This window comes from Pocillopora damicornis, chromosome 11, assembly GCF_964200805.1.
Source record: "Pocillopora damicornis chromosome 11, jaPocDami1.2, whole genome shotgun sequence".
Classification (NCBI taxonomy): Eukaryota; Metazoa; Cnidaria; class Anthozoa; order Scleractinia; family Pocilloporidae; genus Pocillopora; species Pocillopora damicornis.
In genome coordinates, this window is record NC_142680.1 from 2,836,044 (window position 1) to 2,857,927 (window position 21,884).

At 37.8% G+C, this 21,884-nt stretch overlaps 1 protein-coding gene across 2 annotated transcripts in view; it reads right to left on the reverse strand.

Moving 5' to 3' along the window:
• The window catches only part of LOC113674160 (cytoplasmic dynein 1 heavy chain 1), a 54,606-nt gene that overhangs the window by 28,906 nt on the left and 3,816 nt on the right, over positions 1 to 21,884 (reverse strand). For both annotated transcript variants that reach the window (XM_089187722.1, XM_089187721.1), the window contains exons 3-42: positions 21,527 to 21,713; positions 20,869 to 21,089; positions 20,303 to 20,353; positions 20,033 to 20,202; positions 19,591 to 19,848; positions 18,819 to 19,035; positions 18,503 to 18,589; positions 18,062 to 18,217; positions 17,654 to 17,788; positions 17,285 to 17,419; positions 16,765 to 16,836; positions 16,150 to 16,233; positions 15,822 to 16,001; positions 15,406 to 15,549; positions 14,928 to 15,074; positions 14,252 to 14,496; positions 13,501 to 13,573; positions 13,225 to 13,335; positions 12,980 to 13,099; positions 12,699 to 12,839; positions 12,214 to 12,436; positions 11,762 to 11,907; positions 11,049 to 11,159; positions 10,519 to 10,728; positions 10,122 to 10,268; positions 9,481 to 9,647; positions 8,708 to 9,047; positions 7,213 to 7,398; positions 6,923 to 7,126; positions 6,078 to 6,360; positions 5,509 to 5,609; positions 5,260 to 5,410; positions 4,508 to 4,748; positions 3,755 to 3,938; positions 3,008 to 3,220; positions 2,366 to 2,518; positions 1,894 to 1,979; positions 1,635 to 1,791; positions 1,092 to 1,313; positions 598 to 801 (exon numbers count right to left, since the gene is read on the reverse strand). In XM_089187722.1, coding sequence (XP_089043848.1) covers positions 598 to 801; positions 1,092 to 1,313; positions 1,635 to 1,791; positions 1,894 to 1,979; positions 2,366 to 2,518; positions 3,008 to 3,220; positions 3,755 to 3,938; positions 4,508 to 4,748; positions 5,260 to 5,410; positions 5,509 to 5,609; positions 6,078 to 6,360; positions 6,923 to 7,126; positions 7,213 to 7,398; positions 8,708 to 9,047; positions 9,481 to 9,647; positions 10,122 to 10,268; positions 10,519 to 10,728; positions 11,049 to 11,159; positions 11,762 to 11,907; positions 12,214 to 12,436; positions 12,699 to 12,839; positions 12,980 to 13,099; positions 13,225 to 13,335; positions 13,501 to 13,573; positions 14,252 to 14,496; positions 14,928 to 15,074; positions 15,406 to 15,549; positions 15,822 to 16,001; positions 16,150 to 16,233; positions 16,765 to 16,836; positions 17,285 to 17,419; positions 17,654 to 17,788; positions 18,062 to 18,217; positions 18,503 to 18,589; positions 18,819 to 19,035; positions 19,591 to 19,848; positions 20,033 to 20,202; positions 20,303 to 20,353; positions 20,869 to 21,089; positions 21,527 to 21,713 — 6,663 coding nt within the window. The remainder of the gene's footprint in view (positions 1 to 597; positions 802 to 1,091; positions 1,314 to 1,634; positions 1,792 to 1,893; positions 1,980 to 2,365; positions 2,519 to 3,007; positions 3,221 to 3,754; positions 3,939 to 4,507; positions 4,749 to 5,259; positions 5,411 to 5,508; positions 5,610 to 6,077; positions 6,361 to 6,922; positions 7,127 to 7,212; positions 7,399 to 8,707; positions 9,048 to 9,480; positions 9,648 to 10,121; positions 10,269 to 10,518; positions 10,729 to 11,048; positions 11,160 to 11,761; positions 11,908 to 12,213; positions 12,437 to 12,698; positions 12,840 to 12,979; positions 13,100 to 13,224; positions 13,336 to 13,500; positions 13,574 to 14,251; positions 14,497 to 14,927; positions 15,075 to 15,405; positions 15,550 to 15,821; positions 16,002 to 16,149; positions 16,234 to 16,764; positions 16,837 to 17,284; positions 17,420 to 17,653; positions 17,789 to 18,061; positions 18,218 to 18,502; positions 18,590 to 18,818; positions 19,036 to 19,590; positions 19,849 to 20,032; positions 20,203 to 20,302; positions 20,354 to 20,868; positions 21,090 to 21,526; positions 21,714 to 21,884) is intronic.

Below are 21,884 nucleotides of genomic sequence, written 5' to 3' on the forward strand. Positions count from 1 at the left end.
TCATTAAAACAAAAACAAAAATGCTATTTTAACCTTTTCGATTGAGTGTCATAAAACCAAAACCAAAAAAATCACACTTGCCAATCAGAGCAAAGGAAAACATCACTAGGAGCCAATCAGAACTCAGAGTAAGAACAAGCAAACTGCGTGAAGCGCGGGAAAACGCGAGTGGCCATGACGCGGTTGGTTTACGTTTTGCATCTGATTGGTTGAGAAGGTGACGCGAGACTTTTAGGCCAATTAAGGAAGAAAGTGAAGCAAAACCAAATCGATCTCGAATTAGTTTTGACATTCCATTTCTAAAAGTACAAGTACACTTCTGCATAACGTTCAATTACAAAGAAACTCCTTTCGATCCTAAATTATGATAGTCACGGAATAGTCCAGTGGACAAACTGAGCTGAAGTCATCGTTGGAGTCAGGCAAGAAAGCGAGAAGCACAGACAAACATATCAGCTTCAAGGTTCTATCTTGATATAATTCCAAATTCCTCTTACTGAGTTTCAAGAAAATACAAGTAAACATAATGGCGAACAAAAAGGAGAATTACTAATTATATCTTGGGAGTTCAAAGATTAAAAAGATGTCCGCTCTAACCTCCATTGGAAAATCAGGATGTTGTTGATTGTACTGAAGAACATTCCTGATTCCTTGATGGATCATGGAGAAGAGCGATTCCAGTGCCCTCATGCGAGTAAAGTCCATGATATGTTCCTGCTTGAATGCAAACTCCAAGCTCTTTACCACAAGACCGTTAGATGAGAAGTGCTCATGAATAATGTCTACAAAATCGCACTGGACCTGTAGATTTACAAACATGGGTTAAGATTTGGAGCCATATCTATAGAAATAACAGAGAGCTTGGGAGTTGGTGAATCGCCTATCCTACAAAGTCAATCACCAAGAGCTTAGCGAGCTCTTATGGCCAGCAGTCACTGTCACAAGAGCAAGCTCAAGGGGAATGTTGCAACTTTGTTCCGGCTGGTATCTTTGAATTCTCGATTGTTCGGTAGCAGCTGTTCCTCAGTAGTTCAGTTTACACACACAACCATGTTTTCAAGAGAATGACCCGGTATTTGTTTGTGCCATACCTGCATTGTTGGTGACAAGGCGTCTTCAGCCTTTCCTTGAGGTTTGATTCTTCTGATCTCTTCTTCAACCTCTTCCACTGGTACTTTCTTCATCTGAAGCAGGTGATTGTCAAAAATCATTTCCGTCGACAAAACGTCCTCACTGAACCAAACCATTCCACAACGGCTGACTGTAGCAAGAGTGGCGAAACGTAGATCTTGTACTTCAAACATGATTCGCACCTGCAAAAGAGATGTTTAACAAAACAAATTGGGTGAATCAAATTCAACACTCCTCTAACTTGTCTTAAACCATAGAAGAGTTCCGGAGGGCCCGTTTCTGAAAGGTCCCTATAACTTAGCGGGCTCGTTAAGCTGTTCTGTTTTCATTCAAGATGGGGGTTTAAATTTTTTTTTTAAATAATGACGCAAAGCTATCAGCTAAGGAAACAAAATAGACTGGTTAGGGCGCCACAACCTGCTTCTCAATTCTTTAATTTAGATTCTTAAATATGGCTTCGTGCCCGTTCGGGACTTTCGAGAAACGGGACCCAGGTGACTTACATTAGAAGGAATTCCAAGACGTTCCCCATTTGGCAGAGTGAGCAACTTATTGTCATCCAGGACACTGTTTAAATTCTCCACCCACTCCGGATCAACATCGCCATCAAAAATGATCCACTGTCTTTTGTTAATCTCACCACGGACATTGTCAATGATCCTTGGATGCAGAGAAACAAATTATCAGACACTTAAAAAAACACTAGAACTAGAAACATTTGACACTGCCTTGTTCAGTCAATCATCAAAATAGCAAACTTACTTTCTGAGAATGTGAGTGAACAACCCATCTGTCCACTCTCTTGTATTGGGATCAAGAGTTCCATACAAAGCTTCCTTGGAAATGGCCTGGAATGAAAAAAATAATTTACGCAAGTCACTTTACCGTTTACACCTTAACAATAGTATGCACATTCTCTATATAATTCCTAAAGCGCTGACAAGTAAAATTTGTTTCAGAGTCAAGAGCTTGTGTGGTAGGTGACCACTTCCTTTATTTTCGTGACCCTGTGTTTGATTCAGGGGTGATACTGCAAGGAGGTAAATTAGATGCTAGTCACTCTTAGGGGGCTAAAGTTAAGTATTTCAAATAATTGAAACCAGTTATCGAAGGCTTCTGCAGCCCACATAAATCCTCGATGCGTTTCAAAAGAACTAAAAATTTATTTCAAGTGATTACAACAGTTAACAACATGTAAAAAGAATGATTCAGTAGCGCTCGAAAGTAACTGTACCTTGGGGTCAACAACATGTGCCACACCCTCTACGCCCTCTAAATTTTCCAAAGCCTTTAACAGAGTGCGCCAAGCTGTAGATTTGCCGCTTCCACTCGGTCCCACCATCATCAATCCATGATGAATCTGGGATATCTGATACAACTGAAGGATCTACAACAATAGTAACACGAAAAACAACATCATAAGAATTCTATTTCCTAAAATTATCTGATTGATTTTGTATCAGAGCAAAACCAGTACGGACATCACCCAAGTTTCACTGCATTGATACGATCGTATTGAAAAGATGTAACGATGAACTCTTACAGAGGTAAAAACCGAGGGAGTCACTAGCTGTGAATTTCAGTCCTTAACCTCTTTCTTTCCATGATCTCAATACCAATTCTTTCTCCTTACTGTCTGCCCTAAATTTCTTTAAAATTTTAGCTCGAGAATTTAACGTTAAATCACACCGCCTTTCTACTAATGCGCAACTGCCTTAATACTAAAATGAATGTTAGTTATCTACTGTTCTAAAATCTCATACATGAAGTTTTTAACCAAAAACCTTTCCTTTAGAAATCAATTTCAATTAACCGTTCCATGCCAAGATGCTGCACTATTCATGCGATTGGTTACGATAGACAAACAACTCCCCACCTTCTCCACCCATGCACCACCTTGTTCTTCTCCATCTCCATACACAAGGTGCGTCTCAGCACAAACTTTCTTTATCTCGGCCTTAAGGCTTGTCATCTCGGCGCCAACATAACGAACTCCTGGGAAAACATCTGACAACAGACTCTGAAGAAGAGGAATATCTTCTGCCACAAGCTTTGGTACAACTGTTTCGTAAACACTCTGGATCAAAATCTAGACGGATAAAAAAAATGGCAGCATTCTGAAAGTTAAATTTATTTTAACCAACAACTACGCTGAAGGGGAAGTGTTATAATTTCATTTTAAACTTTCTAAAACATTAAAAGGATTGCATTCAACCAATAGAGGGCGTGAGCTTGATTTGATAAGACCAAGGTTTGAAATTTACTTTGCTCAGAGTTGCATCACTAAAAATTGCCGAAATCTTCTCGACGTAAACCTTGAGCATTGTAGAAAAAGATGACAGTCTGTTTATAGGAGAGTATCACGCAAAATTAAGAATACGCAAGTATTTTATGATCAAATTCCATACTTCAACTTCGTTCAAATTTCCCAGCCTCTGTTTTAAGGTACCATGATGCATTGTGATGCGTGACGATGAGTTTGACATTAGGGGAATAAAGTTTCAACAGAAAAAAACTGAACCACAACATATAAAGTTAAACATCACAAAAATGATGAAAGGCCACTTTCAGTGCAAAGGACTATGGATTAGAGTGAAATTTTACATCAAATTTCTAAACAAACCTCTTGTTCATTAAGCCGCTCAGAGATTGCTGCTTCATCAGCTTCCTGGCCTTCTTCAGTCAAACTTTCCTTTATTCGCTGGATCTTCTCGCGTTTGACATTACCAGCACTGACCAGTACACTCTTCAGTGCACGGAGGCCAAAGTCATAATGAGACTGGTTAGACAACTGCTCTCCACATAATCTGTAAAATAAATGACAAAATGAATTTATCTTAACCCTTAAATCAACCCCCCCCCCCCACAAGTGATTAACATGTAACTTCTCTTTACAATATCCGCACAATATCTAACAAACAGGTGATGAGAATGATCAATGAGAACACTCAAACTAGTAGAAGTTGTTATCTTGATCTAACACCAACTTTTCGTAACTAATTTACAAGGAATTGTGAAGTAGCTAGAAGAGAGAATTTACAATCAGATCTTGAGAGTAGAACGGTTAAGACTAGGAATCCTGTGCACGTTGCTTAATACGTTTAGGATAAGTGATGCATTGAGGTTTAAGAAAACTGACCAATTCTCCTTGTCAGCGCCTTAAGAAATGTACAGAGAACAGTACGGAGAATATGCAAACTGACGTTAGGGGGCGTAAAGGGTTAGTATTTCCGACCAAAAACTACTGAGAATCTACCCTAGACTGCCATAACCGTTAACAGAAAATTTATCGGCTACACAGATCATTTTCGTTTATCTTCAATGTCAGTTTGTAACAACTAGAATTTGATTATTAAATATCACAACTATTCCTTACTTGAAGAATGGAACAATCTTTGTGGCTAGTTTCTCTGCAGTTCTGAAACCCTGTGAGTACAGCATGACCTGAGCAATAAGCTGTCGGTCAGGAGTGGTCATGGCCAAGCTGCGGAACAACTTTTTCAAGTTGTCTGGGAGGTTGGAACGTCCAGCATAACCTGGGTTCATTGTAATGAAGATTGCCATGTCGCGGCTTACTCTCACTTGCTTGCCCACCAGTTCAATAGTAATTGGTGCAGCTGGAAAATATGAAATCAATATTATCCATTGTCATTAATATTGCCTGATAGCGTTCTTTGAGAATATCAATATTAGAGAAATTTTCAGTTGAATGGTAAAAGTTATCCAGGACTGTATTGCTTTTTCTTTCCTTTGCTCCTATGTCTTAAGTCTAAATACCTGTGTTCCCCTCTCAACATCCTCTAAAACCAAACAAAATATTTGCATTCTCTTGCACTTCCGGTAACAAGCTTTTTCTTATTTGATTTCTTATTGGCTCTAAGGTATTTTCGTTCACACTGGTCAACTGCTGTGTTTATTTTGTCTACGTTTTTTTTTTTACGATACTCATCATACAAAATACACGTCCTTAACGCCCAAGTAAAATTCATCCAAACATTTTCTTCATAATAACTTTGTGAAATGTCAATAGCTTGATTACACCTTAAAAAATTTTCAATCCTGTCACAGATTAGATTCAAAGGAATAAATAAACTTTAATAAGAACTACTTGTTTATTTCCTTCCTTACATAGATCAGTGCTGCCTTCTCTGAGAGAGAGCTGAATGGTCTGAATCTGTTGCGAAACAGCTGACAACATTCTTTCTTCCAGACGGTTGAACTCGTCAAAGCAGCCCCATGCACCCACTTGGCACAAACCGACAAAGATACGACCCATGGCCTAGAGAAAAAAAGATGATGGTTGAATTAGACTGAGATTAGATCCAAGAGGGCAAGATTAGGAGAAAGTATCTCAGACTTAAACACAAAGTCACTTACCTGGAAGTCAAATGTTTCATCGCAGTTGAAGACCAACACAAATCTTCCCAATTGGTGGCCAAGAGCTTTAACCGATTCTGTCTTTCCTGTTCCAGCAGGACCTAAACACAATTAATCGAAAAGCAATCAGTAAAAGGAAAAATAAGCAGGAAAAGGATGAAAAAAAGATGAGAACTCTACAGACTCATTTCCGATATTATGCCAGAATACAAAGTCCAATTTCTCCCTTCCATTTCTTCCACATTTCCTTGTGCATGAATAAGGAGAACTTGGTGTTATATCAAGATTACACCCTTCAGCAGACAAGTATTTCTATTCTCATCACCAGCTCGCTGGATAACGTATCGGTATGGTAAGGAGAAAATAAATATGCTTTGCAGCTGGAAGAGGATTTAGTACTGAAGAAAAACCAATTTGCTTGGAATGGGGGAAGGGTCCTTGACCGTGATCTATGTAGACAAGTAAAAATTTAAGCATGAGGAGCTATTTGAGATTCCGATACAACAACCCCAATCATACCGCAAACGTCTTTACTAAAAGAAAAAACAATACAATAACCATTAACTAACCAAAGGGTGACCCTCCTAATCTTCCCTCTAAGGCCTGTGTCATGGTAAGATAACAGCGATCTGTCAGGGGGGTCTGGACAAGCTTGTCTTGGACTCCAAGGTACTCAAATCCATAATTAAACTTGGCATTGGCCATGTGGATTGAAAGCTGTTGTAGGACGTCTTTCTGTTTTGGGTCAAAGTAGAATCTCATCTGACAGAGCCACTCAAAAGCTTTTGTGTTGGAGACTTGAGTGTTGATCAGCTGGCGTGTGACGTCACGTTGATGTACATGTTCAATGATCTGAAACAGAAAATGAAAAGAATGTTTTCAAAAATTAAATCCTCGTTGATTATTACCTACAGCTGAATAAAGGGGTTAGTTTTTTAAGAAACTATGGTGCCGTGTCGGTGAGAGAGTATAACAGGGTAATTAAGTATTATTAACTAAGTTGATAACGTAAATTGGCCACCGTAAAGAGTTTCAAAGCAGCCGAAGGGCTAACGCTCGAAACATCAGCTTTAAAACTCTTTACGATGGCCAATCTACGTTATCAACTCTGTTGACAATGCTTAATTACCCTATTACCTACAGCACCGAGTTCCGCAGTTTGAAAACTAATCTCTATGAACTGTACAGTAACAGATCTCTACCATTATGATTTATTTGAATTATAGTTGAGCCCACGGCAACCTCAGTTAAAACAAATTTTAAACTGTAATCGACTTGACTAATTTCACAGGATGAAACTATTTACAGTCGCTCACCAAGTGCTCCAGTTTGAACCCATGGCTACCTCAGTTAAAACAAATTTTAAACTTCAGTCGACTTAACTTCTTTTTACAGGATGAAACCATTTGCTCACCAAGTGCTCCAGCTTGCGTCGCCTTACTGGAGGCTGTTCTTGTAACACAGAGTCAGCCAGGATGTTTAGCGTTGCCTCAACCACTCTAAGAACCTTCATCATTGGCCCCAGGTCTTTTTGGTTTGATGACGAGGAGATGGCTTGCAGTGCTTCCTCACAGCTTTCTGACCAAGCAATCTGGGAGGCTAGTACCACAAGTTGAGCCTGCAAGACGGAAACGATCAAACTTAGTATCAAGATAACAACATTTAATTAACCTGATCCTGACACAAAGAAATCTCCTTCTTTACCTGGTAGCCATCGACCCAGTGCATGTACTTTTGCCCATCAATGGATTCAGAGTTGAACTGCTGTATTTCAGTCACTGCTGTGGCCAATAATGTAGCCAAGGTGGTGCGCATTTCAGTCTCAACACATGTCAGCCATTCATTGACCTTGGGGTGTTCTTTCAAAGACACAGCTTTCTTGAAAACCACCTAGTGACAGAGAGCAGAATGTATTTAAACACTTTACGATCTACTTAGGAACTTCCCAAAGTTTATAAGTTTGTCGCTTTGATCAAAACTACACCAAAATTCTCGGACGTGATTGGTTATCACCGGCCCGATTTGAGCACAGTATATGCGTCATGCTTGTAATTAGACAGTGAAGTAGGACAGTTAAAGGGACAGTTAACACGTCATGCCTGTGTAAGTGGTAAGAACGTGTCATGTGCGCGCTTTTGTCTCGCATTTAGCCGAGTTAAATGTTGTTTTTTATGAAACGTACAACCGATGTCTAGTTTCTTTCACAAATTTTGTCAAAGTTTTGATTAATTGATAACAGGACTTCGTCTCATCCAATTCTTTTTGTGATCATACTCGTGATTAACAAATCGGACTTCCGCTTTGTGGTCGTCCGCTTTTGTTAATCAATCGCATAATTACAGACCGTATTGGACTCCACTCAGTCCTATTACGATTATAAATTGGCTGCACTCTAATTTTCAAATATATTTACACTGCCACTATTGTTACCAAACTTGCTTAGAAGAAAACACAAAGCATTCAGAGAAAACCAATAATGATTCCAAATACATTTGATTGTTGCAATCGGTGCCCGCGACCAATGCAAGCAAAGATGTCTGGGAGCTTAGATATAACTATTTGTTAAATTTATGTTGATGGATTGGTCTGTTATTTATAAGTAATCCTGCTGAAAGTGTTGACACTTGAATTTATCATCAATTAATCAATCAATCAATCAGTGTAGCAGATCATCTAAGGCTGATGGTAAAACTATTAGTTACAGAGATAAAAACTTGCACAATCTGTAAGTATATATATATATATATATATATGTATATATAGGTAAGCAGGGATACAACTGACTAAGAAGCAATGCTGTTAAGTTGAAGCCAGATTCTAATCCACTGAACGACGAAGGTAAAGGGCAACTGAAAGAGATGATACTGTCGAGATTTTCCCATTACATATACAATTATTTAAACGTGGAACAGTAAGTTGTGCAAAAGTAATGCAAACGAAAGACGTTTTTTGTTCTAGCGATCTCTCGTCGAAAGTCTGAGCGAAAATTCGATCGAAAGTTCGCGGCCTTTTAAGCGACATTTCGTCTGAGCAAAGGACGTTTTTTCATTGAATTTTCGACATGAAGCGAACATTCGCGAGGAAAAGCGTCAATTCGATCAACAGTGTTCGAAATTTTGCTTCGACCTGACAATAGACTTCCCCGAGTAATCAAATAGTTCTATTAGCCATTTTAGATCAAACAAATGATATGTTTTACCTCTTCTCCTTCCTTGGAACTCAAACCAGTTATCAAAGTCTCATCTTCATTAAGAACAATGGCTGCCACACCAGCGAACATCTTCTTAAAGTGCTTTTGTAGTTTTGGAATGCTCTTGCTGTTTCCAATAATCTCAAGTAAGTCTTCATCTCCCACAAAGTAGAATCTTGGAAATGATGCTCTCTCCCTCTCCAGGTATTCACCCAGAGCTTTTTGGATTTTACCAAGCAGATCAGCAAGACGTTCCAACTGTCTCTGAACACCTTGGATGTTCAGCACATCTACAATCAAGGGAGTCTTTGCCACTTTCTTCATCAGTGTCAGGAATTCTGTGCTGATGCTGGGATAAAATAAAAGAACAACAAAAAATGTTGATAATAATTATTACAAAAAAACAAAGAATACTGCCTTTTCTCCTTCAAATAAAAAGTAGACATTGTCGTAACTACATTGATATTTATATAAAACATGATTAATATTATATATTTCCCATTAAAAAAAATTTATTTTAAGGTTTTTTATAAATTCATGACCTGTGATTGTGATCACTCACATTTTAGCCAGAATGCCGACAAAAGTTTGAAATATCTTTCACACGTCAAAAAGGTAAGTCCCTAAAAGAGGGGTATATGAGACCCTCTGCAAAACTTCAGTTCTAAATGCACATCTGATCGTGAGCACAATTTCATCAGTTCTCTAACTTAAAAAAATAATAGTCCCTTTAACTGGTGGCAATTACATTCATTCCTATTTCATAAAATAAAAATACCCACCTCTGGAATCGCTGAGTCTCCACTGGAAGAAGAGCCTTGATATCAGCACTGCCACTGAAGATACCATCCAGGTACACCCATCGGCGCTGGACATCAATCCACACGTCAAACACATCATGAATGCGATTCAACTTCTCCTCCCACTGAAGAGCATCTTCCTCAAAGACCTGAGGAAAAATGGCAGTTTTATAGATAACATATCATAACTTTCTAATCTACCTCCTCTTTCATGAAAATCCCAGGCATTTCCAATTCTGAAAAGCTGTCGTTTGTTTGCTGTGTTCATATTCAAGATTGAGATATTCACAGTTTTGAAATTTAAAAAAAAATACATATATTAAAAAAAAGAAATATAATGCATTCACTGATTTTTGAGCAAAAACCCTAGATGGGTTAAATTTAGATTCATTGCTTCTGGTCCGTGATAAAGTTATATGAACTACGATTTTCAAGAAATGGCCCCCAAGAGAAGGAAGAGTAATGTTCTAAAACAGATTTTGAAACAAAGAGCAGCAATAAAAAGAAAAAAGCTTTTTTCATGGTCATGCTATGGGGTTCTAAAAAAAATTGAGCAGCATTTCACAACCTTTCAATTGCATCAAGAGTAAATTATACTCAAGCCACACACATGTACATCATACCTTGTAGTATGGAGAGAGTTTCATGGCAGAGACGCTGTTAATGTGCTCCTTGACTTTAGTGAACAAGTCATCCCAACCGCGGATGATACGGCATTTGTTCTGGTAGTTCACCAGCTCCAGTTCATAGCTCTGCCATACATCTCGCACCTGTAGCCACGAGGAAAGTAGAAAAACCAAGATTGAAAGTTCACATGTACTTAAAAAATGAGCGACTTGTCAACAACAAAGAGAAAATGTTGGCTTGGGGAAAAATACAGGCCCTGTATTCAACTCTAACAAAACTGAGAAGGGGGGGGGGGGGGTAATCTTAGAGGACCACTGTGGATACAAGTGACTTAATTTTGACAACCTGTGAAGAAGTCCTCATTAGAGTCAAATGAAATTGAAAAAGAATCACCTGTTTCAAGAATTCCTCCAAAGCCATTTCTCCCTGAGCAACAAGGATGACATCTTTGACAATTCCCTCATTCTTCTGAAGATCTACATCCCACACTTGTCCTAAGCTCAAGTCACTCAGCACCCAGTTCACATGAAGCTTTCTCATCAGTGTCTTCCAGTGTCGTTCTTTTAGGGCTTCTGATTTGAGTTCCACAATCAGCATGTTTACCTAAAAAGGCAAATGTGAAATTAAAATATATTGCAAACCCTTCCATGACCAAAAAGGAACTTCTCCTTACAACATAAAATTAATACATTTTCAAGCATAAAGGTAAAAAGAAGACAGAAAAATTCCAACTGAGGAATATTCTTTGATGGGACATTAAATTCTCCAGGCTAAATTTGTAAGAACTGTGTGGCAGACAGTAAGGAGAATTGATGTATATACAAAATATATCTCAAGAGTAAAAGGGTGTAGCAGCATGACTAGTGTGTATTTGGCACAAAACCTTTGAAAGTAAGATACCATAGTGAGGAGATAAAAATCACCTTCAAGTAAGTCTTGATTGTCTTCTGGACATACTCAAATGAAGAATACTGCTTGAGCCGAGCAGGAAGGTTCTTCATGTCATTCAACAAGGCATCAAGTGACTGACGAAGCTACAGTAATGAACAGACAAAAATGAATTTGTTTAAATCAAACACATCATGGTAGAGTGTACATGTAAATGTACCAATAGATTAAAAGCAAATACAGTGACAAGGGAGAAAGTCATTCAATTTGCCTTTCTGTGCAGCATAGAGTGAAACTGATACTGTACCCAGTATTGACCACACCCTATATTAAGCAGACCCTGGCACAAGTCCCAGTTTTTTCCTACCATAAATTATTTTCTGTATAAATCAGCAAGTAATTCACAGACACCTCTTCAAAGAAGGATGCAGACACAAAAATTATGCCTGACCTGCATTAAGTGTATTGCTGAATAAGACATCTAAGTTGCTCTTTAAAGCAATTACAGTTTAAAATTCCTTTCTTTACTATTAAAACATTTATTCTACTAATCCCAAATGGCTTAAGTTGAAAGGTTGCTCATATCTTACTCTGTTCTATTTGAAAGTCCATTGCTGACAAATATTCTGCATTCTACTAATTCTGTATTAAGCACAGGCAAAAGAAATTCCTCTGGGCATCTAGTCGTTAAACCTTTCACAGTAGCAAGTTGTTAATCTAGCACCCCTGTATATACTGGAAAACTAACCTTCCTGGGCTGAATAGAAAGCCAAGGTTTTTCTTTCAACTCATCCACTTTCTCCCAGATCTTTGCAAGTTCTGACCACACACCCTTCAAGTCTTGCAGTTCCTCCAACCCAACCTGGACTCGCTCATCACTGGCCACCAATGTTCCTGAAGGGAGATTTCAAGAAGACAGATCATATTAGCAGATTAAACCAAGGCTACCAAAGTACCACCATAGAAATTGCTTTAGATCTTTTAATGACATTTCATTAGCTTGAATGGAAGTCATGAACATAGTTGAATGTCTGTCACATGTCTTCCATTTAGGTTTTTTCTAACATCATCCCCACTCACTAAGAACAATCTTCCAAGGACAAACCTCACCTAGACAGCCACACCACAGCACTTTCTATCCCAGGTTTTCAATGTTCAAGAAAAAAATTAAGAAAAATAATTTAACAGCACAAATCATACCTGGCTCCATAAGCTCCAAAGCTTCCTTAGCTCTGGCAACATTGTCTCTATCTTCCTTCAGTCTGGAGAACTTTCCCTCATAGATAGCCAAGTTGTTCAGTGCAACATCAGGTCTTGTGTTACCCTGCACTGGTTTCCCTTTCTCCCACTCAAACAGCAGTTCTGAGGTGCGGGTTTCCACAGCTTGGTCCTCAGAGATGATCTTCATCTGTAGTGTTGCAACCTTCAGGAAAGCAAAATGGAATATAAATTGCAGAAACATTAATTTCCAAGACAAAAATTTGATTGAAAAAAAAAAGTCTAATAAAACAGTGATGAACACCACTCTAAAATTACATTGGCAAATTAAGACTCTGGTCTGTGTCCAAGAATCTCTCAGTTTAACATGATCATATCTCAGTAGCTTCTATTGGCAGTAATAATGCATTTCATCAAAGACTAATTCAAGATTCTCAAAGATTGGTTTTATCTCTCATTGTTGTTACCTGTGTCTGAATACTGGAGTCCTTCCTCTTCAGGATGTCATTAAATGCACCCCACTCTCCTTCAATGTTGTCTACATACAGCCATGATGGAGGGAACGTAAACCTCTGTCGTTCCAAGATTCTCTGTCCTTCCTTGTACATCTACCATTTTGTAAATAAAATGTGATAATTATATAAATTATTCTAAACCATAAAATGCCTTGCAAGAGGAAAGATCCTTCTCATTTAGAAAAATCAATTTGAAATAGAAAGGTATGATCAGAACAGCCAAAAAGTCACACCTCAACATTTTTTTCCCAGTTCTTGAGTTTCCTTTTCAGAGACTGCACCACAGTTATGAAACCAACAGCATCTGATGTGGATGCTCCCTCGATTGTCTGCTGCTCCATGTCAGTGCGAGCCTAAAACATTGACAAAATAAAAAAAGTGCCTCTTAATGTAGTGAAATATCTGACTGCTATTCATGGATACCCCACACACCCACTTTCAGCTTCCAACAGGAAGAAAAAAGAAAATGCAAAATTACCTTTGAGACTGAGCCATAGAAGTCTTGCATGTTATCTCCAAGGCGTGAAGCAAACTTGCTGAGGATTTCTTTGTGCCAAGTGTCATACTTCATGTTAACTTTAGATTGAACCTTGAATCCAGAGAAAAGATATTTGTTACCTTATGGTAGACAACCAACTCCAAAAAAGTAAGGCATAGCTTCACAAGGGTTAGTACCATAAATACAACCTGTTCTAGACCTAAACAAGTTTTCAGTTTCTAATCCAAACAAAAGGTGCTAGGAGATAGTACATACCTGGTGGTAGTCAATGACAATGGGACCAAAAACTTTCTGTGTCTCTGAAGTGTCAAATGTGACACGCGCTCGCCTGAGGGGCAAAAAAAGATATAAGAAAAGCAATGTAAACATCTACAACTCAAAACAATAGAAAAAAACAACTGAATGCATTCTTACAAGCTGTATTCACTAAAACACAAGCCATGTTAATTGGCTTACCATGTAAAGTTACAAGACAGGACTTTAATACAAGTAGTTCACCAGTTCACAGATTTAACTAAATAAACAATTTTTCCTTATATAGAAGACTGTTCCCCTTAAACCCCCCCCCAAAAAAAAACCTATTACCATCTAATTTTTCTTAACAGTATAACTTCTGATTCAAAAAGTCTAACAAAAGGTTATAGGGATAAAGGAGATTATTTCTGACTAAAGGAGTTATTGGCTGATTACCCTTTACACCCTAACATCAGTAGGCATATTCTCCATACTGTTCTTTATACATTTCTTAAGGTTCTGACAAAGAGAATTTGTTTAACAATCCAGAGCTTCTTTAGTTAATGATGATATCTTTGATTCTCTTGACTTTATTGTTTGAGTCAGGGATGATATTGTAAGGAGAAATTAGATGCCAGTCACCCTAAGGGGTCAGAGCATTAAGCAAATTCTCCTCAACTACATGATGGGTAATGTAAATAAAACAGCGTGAAGAATATGTGTACTAAAGTTTAAGAGTTAGGTGTAGATTCTGACATGACATCTTCCTTACTTGATATCTTTGAGCAGCACCATCCATTTCTCCATATTTTCTCCCAGTCTGTTGTAGATCATACTCATGTCCATGTCCCAGAGAGACTGGTACTGCAACCAAACCTGTACATACTCTTCCATCTTTGCAACCTTCTCTTCAATTGCTGCATAAGCAGCTTGTAGGTAAACTGGACCTTCAGGAAGTTTTGCCAAGAGGTTGCGATAGGTGGTGTCAGTCTCAAACTCGTCACGCTCTAAACCAACCTACAATATTAAAAAATTAATTGGGGCTAAATTAGTTAATAACAATAATAATAATAATACAAAAATTTCTATAGTGCCTATTCTAGAGCCTAAGGCACTTTACAATAAAATGTTTCAAGCAGTAACTCAGTAGATAATAAATTCAAAAAATGATAAAGCAAACCTACAAATTAAAATAGCACTTAAAAAGATAAGTTTTAAGGTTGCTCTTAAAAGATTTAAGATTTCAACTACAATTATATGCTCTAAAGATTATTCCAAAGTTGAAGAATAAATCAAATGCAGTAGTGTCCCCCTTACACTTGAAAAGAGAGGTTTTGGGATTCAATAGCAGTTATGACAAATAAGGGTGGGATAAGACTTAATGCAATTAAATTGGCAGACATACTATCAAATGCTCCCAATAAGCACCAATCTCTTCATGTACCAACCTGATATCGGGAACTCTGGATGCGAGGCAGCAATGTAATAATTGCAACCCACAAATGCAGCTCGGCTATCAAGTGATCTCGCACTTTTTCCACTGGAGGCTGTATGAAAAGCACTTGGTTCTGAATAAGGATCTCATGCTTCAGGATCTGTTTAGAAAAAAAAGCCAAAAAATAAGTGCAAAATATATATAAATCTTGCAACTACAAAGACTACATCAAGTCTTTGTGCATAAGCTCAGTGAAAACCGCTTGTTTTTAGCCGTTGGCTGAAAGATCGAACAGCAGCAATCAAGCAAGGTATTTGTATACACTATCAACAAATATGATGCAAAATATTTTGCTTTGATTTCTTCAATGAATCACTGAGCGAGTAAATTAGATCCTTTCTTTTAATTATAGCTTTAGCCCTTAAGAAACATCAAGCATCCATCATTTATGAAGAACTGACTCAGAACAGGGTCCTTGTATTCCAGCGCACCTGAATATCAGGGTCCCCCCCTGGCTTGTGAGCCATCATGGAAGAGTCTGTATCATCAATGTGTCTGGTTGTCCTGCTTCCTTTCAAACAATCAGTCCAGCTCTTCAAGCCTGCCTCCAAACGACCTGACAAGAATTTCTCAACCTGAAATGTAATGTCATGAATAATTAATGATATCAACAAACATCAAAAACTTACATTCAAATTTTTGCACCTCATTACATGTTGAAATTTGTCATTCTCCTTACTGTCAATCATACAATTCTTATAATGTTAATTCAGAGAATTTAGTATTAGATCAACTAATTATCCCCACATTGATATTTTTCTTTATTCTCATCACTTGTCTGCTTGATATTGTATTGATATCGTAAGGAGAAATTCTGTTTTGGTAACGCATGGAAGTTCACCCTTACCTGTTGATCAAGTGTTCCAACCCACTGGGCAAGATTGGAGTAAGAATGAAGGTTCAACTCATCCACAGCTCTCTGAACTTTACCCAGAACATCTCTGAACGTCTGACTGTTGTAAGCGCAAGTCTCAAGGGAACGCACCTCTATATCAATCTTCTCAACACTGCTCAGCAGGTCATCAACCTATGAATTATTAAGTTCAATGTTTAATGAATACATTAAGCCTCTCCAAAAAACAGGTTGGAGTTTTCCCTTGATAAGAAGTAAGTACAGCTGCAAAAACATGTATTTGTAAGGATCAAACTATACAGTGAAAGCCTCAACTTTGTACCTTTTCTTGGTAGTTGAAGACAGCTTCAGCTAATTTCTGCACATAAGGATCAAGCTTGTAAGACTCCCAAACAAGCACCATACCCTGAAAAATGAAGAAAGAGGAGAATTGTAATCCACATTATTACATGTATAAGAAGTGAAAAAATAAACTTGAACTTTTTTTTTTTCCTAAGTCAATTTTTATTTAAATGTTTTTAGTAAAAAAGCCTTTATACAGGCCCAAGTGGCCCATAGGGCCAGTGCTTAACTCCGGTTTTCTAAGCATGAAGTGGCTAGGAGTATCCCCCCTGGATGGGATGCTAGTCCATTGCAGGGTTACCCCCAGCAAATTTGCTGGTACCCATTTGTACACCTGGGTGAAGAGAAGCACTGTGAGAGTAAAGTGTCTTGCCTAAGAACACAACACAATGACCCCGGCCAGGGCTCGAACCTGGACCACCCAATCCGGAGTCAAGCGCACTAACCATGAGGCCACCGCGCCTCCACTTCAGGATATAGGTATAGTTGAATTTTTAACAATGTAATACACAGCTGAAAATTTTACATTGATAATTATGCAATATAAGTCAATAAATTATTAAGTTTTTATAAACTCAAAATATGTTGTACTCACTTCAGTAATTAGGGCTTGTACTTCTTTGCGTAAGCCAGCCACAAGAATTGATATGGAGTTCTTCTCCTCAACCTGAGAGGAATAAAATTACATAAAACTGTATCAAAAAGGAAGGGAGGTTCTGGGGTACAGATGACTCCTAGGCACCTTTGAGAGGAGCCCCGTAAGGAGAAGATGATCTTAACTTATTCAGTTTATTTTTTAAGTAGCAAGCTGTTCACTAGTGTGCCAGAAAACTTCATTAGTTAAAAATTGAATAATAGAAACAACTTGATCAAACACCACCTTCTTTTGAAGAACTCTGAGGAATGACTAAGAATGAGTTTACCTTTAAAATATCCAAATAGTTTCAAGTAGAAAGGGGATGAGAGGTAAAAAATATATACTGTACTACCTAAGAGATACAATCTGATTTCACACGAAATTCCTAGATTTAAATTTAAAAGGAAAGTATGGCAGACAGTGTGGAGAATTGATATTCAGATCTTGGAGTGGAAGAGTTGAAAGTATCATGTCTTACTTTTTCACAAGTCCTTTCATATGTGCGCACACTTTCAATCAATGAGATGGCAAATGGATAAAGCTGGTTTGCTTGATGTGCTTTGTTTACAATTGCCAGTGGAACTCGGAAACCCAGCCATTTTAAGTTACGAACCTGGAATTCAAACAAAAGTCACAGGCTTGTCATTTTTTTAAAAATGCATTTATGTGGATTTTAAACATAGACTTGGTTAAAACAGGCGCCAATGGCAGCATTTTCATAATTCATACAAGGAATAATTGTGTTATGTAGAATGTATCATTGATAGTAAAACTACATTTGCATCCACTATAGAAAATTGGGCAACCAAACAGAAACAATTCATGAGAACAATGTGTTTTCAAATACCTCCTTGGAAAGTGTGATGATTTCTGGCAAAAAGTTGACTTTCAGTTTCAGAACATTTCCTCGGCCACCTCCTCTAGCTCTGGTACTTTCAATGGTGAAGATTCGACCAGAAACTCCAAGATTTCGCTGCTGCACCTGTTTGCAGGAGGAAAATATACATGTTCAACCAAATGTGAGCTTGGAAAAATTTCACCTCCATCTGTGAAAATGGAAAGCCTTTAAATTTTTTTACTTTCTTTCTTTGTCTCTTGTTATTCACAGTCTGTCACATTGTTATCAGTCAGTCAGACACTTAACATTCATCTATTACTTCACTTAACACTTCCACTTCCAGTTATGAATAACCAACTTTTGTTTCTTTTTATTTTAATATGAAAGACGATATGTAGCACACTGTATGATACCAACCTTTCTTGACCAATCATCAAACAGTTCTTGAGTGTTAAGTTTCTGCCTAAAGCTGTCACCATCTGCCTTCAGCTTCTGTCCCTCAACATGATTTTCCCATCCCTTGCCAAGTACATCTTCAACACGCCGCATATAGGCAGAGAGCTGCCGATCAATCTGGAAGAGAAGGAAACTATTAAAGATCACATCATCATTACCTTTCATGGGGTAGTCTGATTGCCCATGTGGGCGTACAGTATTGGTAGTCTGATTGCCCACGTAAGTGTATTCCTGTGACAGATTGTTGTCAGTATGCACAACTAATATTTCTTTACAATCCAGGTGGGAGTCATCAGCCCAGTGTAGAGTTGTTATCAGTCAAGTATTTATTACCAAGAAGTGTATAGTTTTAAAGTCCTCCAAAAGTTATACTAGCACTCAGAAGATAACTAAGAAACTTGCCTGTCTTGCCCAGATGATGGAGCCAGACACAGGAGGCAAGTCTCGTACTTTGCTCATCTTGCAAGCTTTGCTGTATGGATACTGAATCTGGAAAGGAAACAAATATTGACTGCTATCAATGACATACATGTACATAAAATATGTAAATTATGTCTTAATTTTGAATCTGGTCAGTTGGCCAATCATATAGCAGGGTACAGCACAACCAATGTAATCCTGGATTACTGTCAACGGTAAAAATTACTTGACAGGTGTAAGCAGAATAAATGCTTCTTGTTGGCATTAAGGAGAAGCACACATAATAGGAATATCAAACCTTGAACTTGTCATGAAGAGCTTCAATGTCATCCTTCACCCTTTGGATCAGTTGAGTCTGATATTCCCGGATTGCACCTCTGATGTGTGGACGCACAAACAAAGCATTGAATCTTGAGAAGATCCTGAACATCTCATTGGCATTCTTAGCAGTTCCAAGCTGATCTCTTAGCCGAGCTGTGATGCGAGTCTCCACTCTGTCTATGCGCTCATCATACCTGACAAGGAAACATAAAGAGAGCACTTTGTTAGACAATTTTTTTATTTGATAGGCATAGATTTCTTAAGATATTAAAATGTTTTACTCCAGGAGTAACCAAGGGCCTTGAGGGTTCCAGCAACTTAATGGTCCATAAAGTTCTTCTGTCCTCAATCAAGATGGGTGTTTCAAATATTTTTAAAATCATACAATGAAACTATCGGCTTCAGAAACAAATGGATTGTTAAGGGTGCTAGCACCTGCTTCCTTATTCTTGAAATTTTGATTTTTAAATTGGCTAGACCTGTTCAGTTACAGGGACTTTCAAGAAACAGGCCCCAGATCACCTATCTAATTTTCATTACTGTTTTGATAATATAGTGTCAAACAGAAAGGCAATTAAAGCAAGAAAATTATTAGTTAAAGGGTCTTGAACTTTCGATCAAATTTTCAATCAAACTTTCAATAAAAGATTGCTAGAACAAAAACCGAAAATTGCGATATCTTTTTGCACCACTTTTGCACAATACTGTAAGAGAGAGTTATCCTGCAAGTCAATTGGGAACTAACTAACCTCTTAATGGCTGCCTCCCAAGCTTCTGAGCCATCTTTTGACACATCAAGTCCATCAACTTCCTTGACATTTTCATATGCCAGGTTTACTTCCTGTATAGCATTAGCATCAGCTGGGTCAAGCAGCACTTCTGGTTTTGTCTCCTCATCCTCTGTTTGAGGGGGACCACCAGGGCTGGGAGGAGATGCTTGGCCGACAGTAGGAGGCTGGAGAACACGGACAATGACAGCTCGGAGTTGTTCGTGCTGACGGCGAAATCTGAAATTTGTTAACATTATTGTTGAGTTCTGGGATAGCAAATTTAAATGAAAAACAATATTAGACTAGTACCTTATTTGGGAATAATAAATTTACAGCTGCACCCAACATGAAAAATGGGGACTCTTAAATGTTAGAAAAGAAAAACAGTCACATAATTTATCAGTGGGTTCACTCTTCTTACTTTCTCATCTGGTCAAGCCTGGCCTGAAGTCTTTTGTGAGCTGGATTCACTCTCCACACCATCTTCAAGCTTTCTTCTCTTTTCTTCTTTACAATGTCTCGCAACAAGGTTTGAAGCTTTTCATATTCATCATCCCATGTTGTGAACACTTCAAAGCAAGCTACCATAATCTACAAGAAATTATTAAGACCACAATTATATAAACTGGAAGTTTTGTATTTGACATAAAACACAATTATATTATTAAAGTTGTCTGCTTTGTATCCTTACTTTTTCAAATTCTTCATGAGTGATGTGCATCAATCTTCTGGTTCCCAATACCTGGAAAATAAAATCAACCAAAAATTGTTGATTCATTATTCTGGTCATGGGAAGTTGCAGTTTAAAAAAATTTATCTCCATGAATAAATTGTCAAGACACAGCCTTGTCCATCTCATTATCTTAGGATCCAAAGATGCATTTAGTTTTTACCACACATTTAATACTGATATTTCTTAGCCATATCATTAATTTTACATCATCAGACTAAATTTGAATTTTAAAAGTTGCCAATGAAAATAAATCTATCATTGTTATTTTAACTATTGCATGTGCAACTATCTTTACACTCTAGCAGAACTGTTGCTCAAAGTTCCTGCCACCATAATTTTGCTGTGTAATAGACACTCACAGCAAGAAATATGAAGGTAAGCAATAATTCCCTACAGAGGACTCGGAGTTCCTTTGATGTCCAATGCTCATCACAAAAACAAATAAATTCCTTCTACATAAGCAAACAAGTTCTTTACTCCTTACTGAAAAGAGAAAAGACAGAATCTATGCAGCTGTACTGTACCTTTAAAAGCTGTGAACTGAGGTCTCTGGAGATTGCTTCTACGAGACGCAGTGCTCTTTGGATTGGATACTTTGTGCTACGGATCTTTTTCAAATGAGAGAAAATTGCACTCAATGCAGCTCGGATCTTGTCCAGTTCTGTTGCTGCCAGAAGGTCATCCAGAGGAAAATCCTTCATGAGTGGGTTGTAGTCATTCACTGTTGCCAAGGCCTGCTTTAAACCTTTAATGAAGAGAGAAGAAATTAAATCAATGTACCCTAAAGCTTACATATCAAAGTAAATAGTGATGTTTCTTCAACATTTATATGTAAATGGATAATCCTGCAGAAAACATCAATTAAATAATGAGCCATGCATGCCTTCAAGTTGTAAAATCTAGAATGCAAGTTTGACTTTGCAACATTACCCCTCTTACTCCCAAGATCAGATTGTTAATTCTCCCTCTGGCTGCCTTACATTTCCTTGCAAATGATTATGAGAATTTAGTGTTGGATCAAGATAACAACCTCTACTTGATAAGTTTGAGTCTTCTCATCACCTGTTTGATGAATAATGTAGGGATATTTTAAGGAGAACTTATATATTAATCAATTTTGGGAGATAAAGGGTTCAGCTGTTCCTACTGGAAAAGAAGGGTTCAAATAAACTTTAACTGTACCTGTATCAGTGTCAAAGCTGACAGTAGCATGAAACCTTTTGCCGTGTTTTAAGATATCCAAGGTAAGTGCAATATCTGGACTCTCTCTGATGTCCTGGATTCTTAGCAAGGCTCTCTCAAGATTTAACCAGAAGCTTATCTCTTGCAAAGCTGTACCAGATGCTGGATCACGGTCTAATTTTGTGACCTACACAAAAGAAATGCAGAGAAAAGAAAAAAAATATTCTTGAAATTAACCCACTGAACATATTCCTGGGGCTTGAACAACAACAACGTTGTAATTATAAAATGTAATAGATATATGATCTGAACTGAGCTAGTCACTAAATTGAATTGTGCTTGCTATTTTGTAACACAC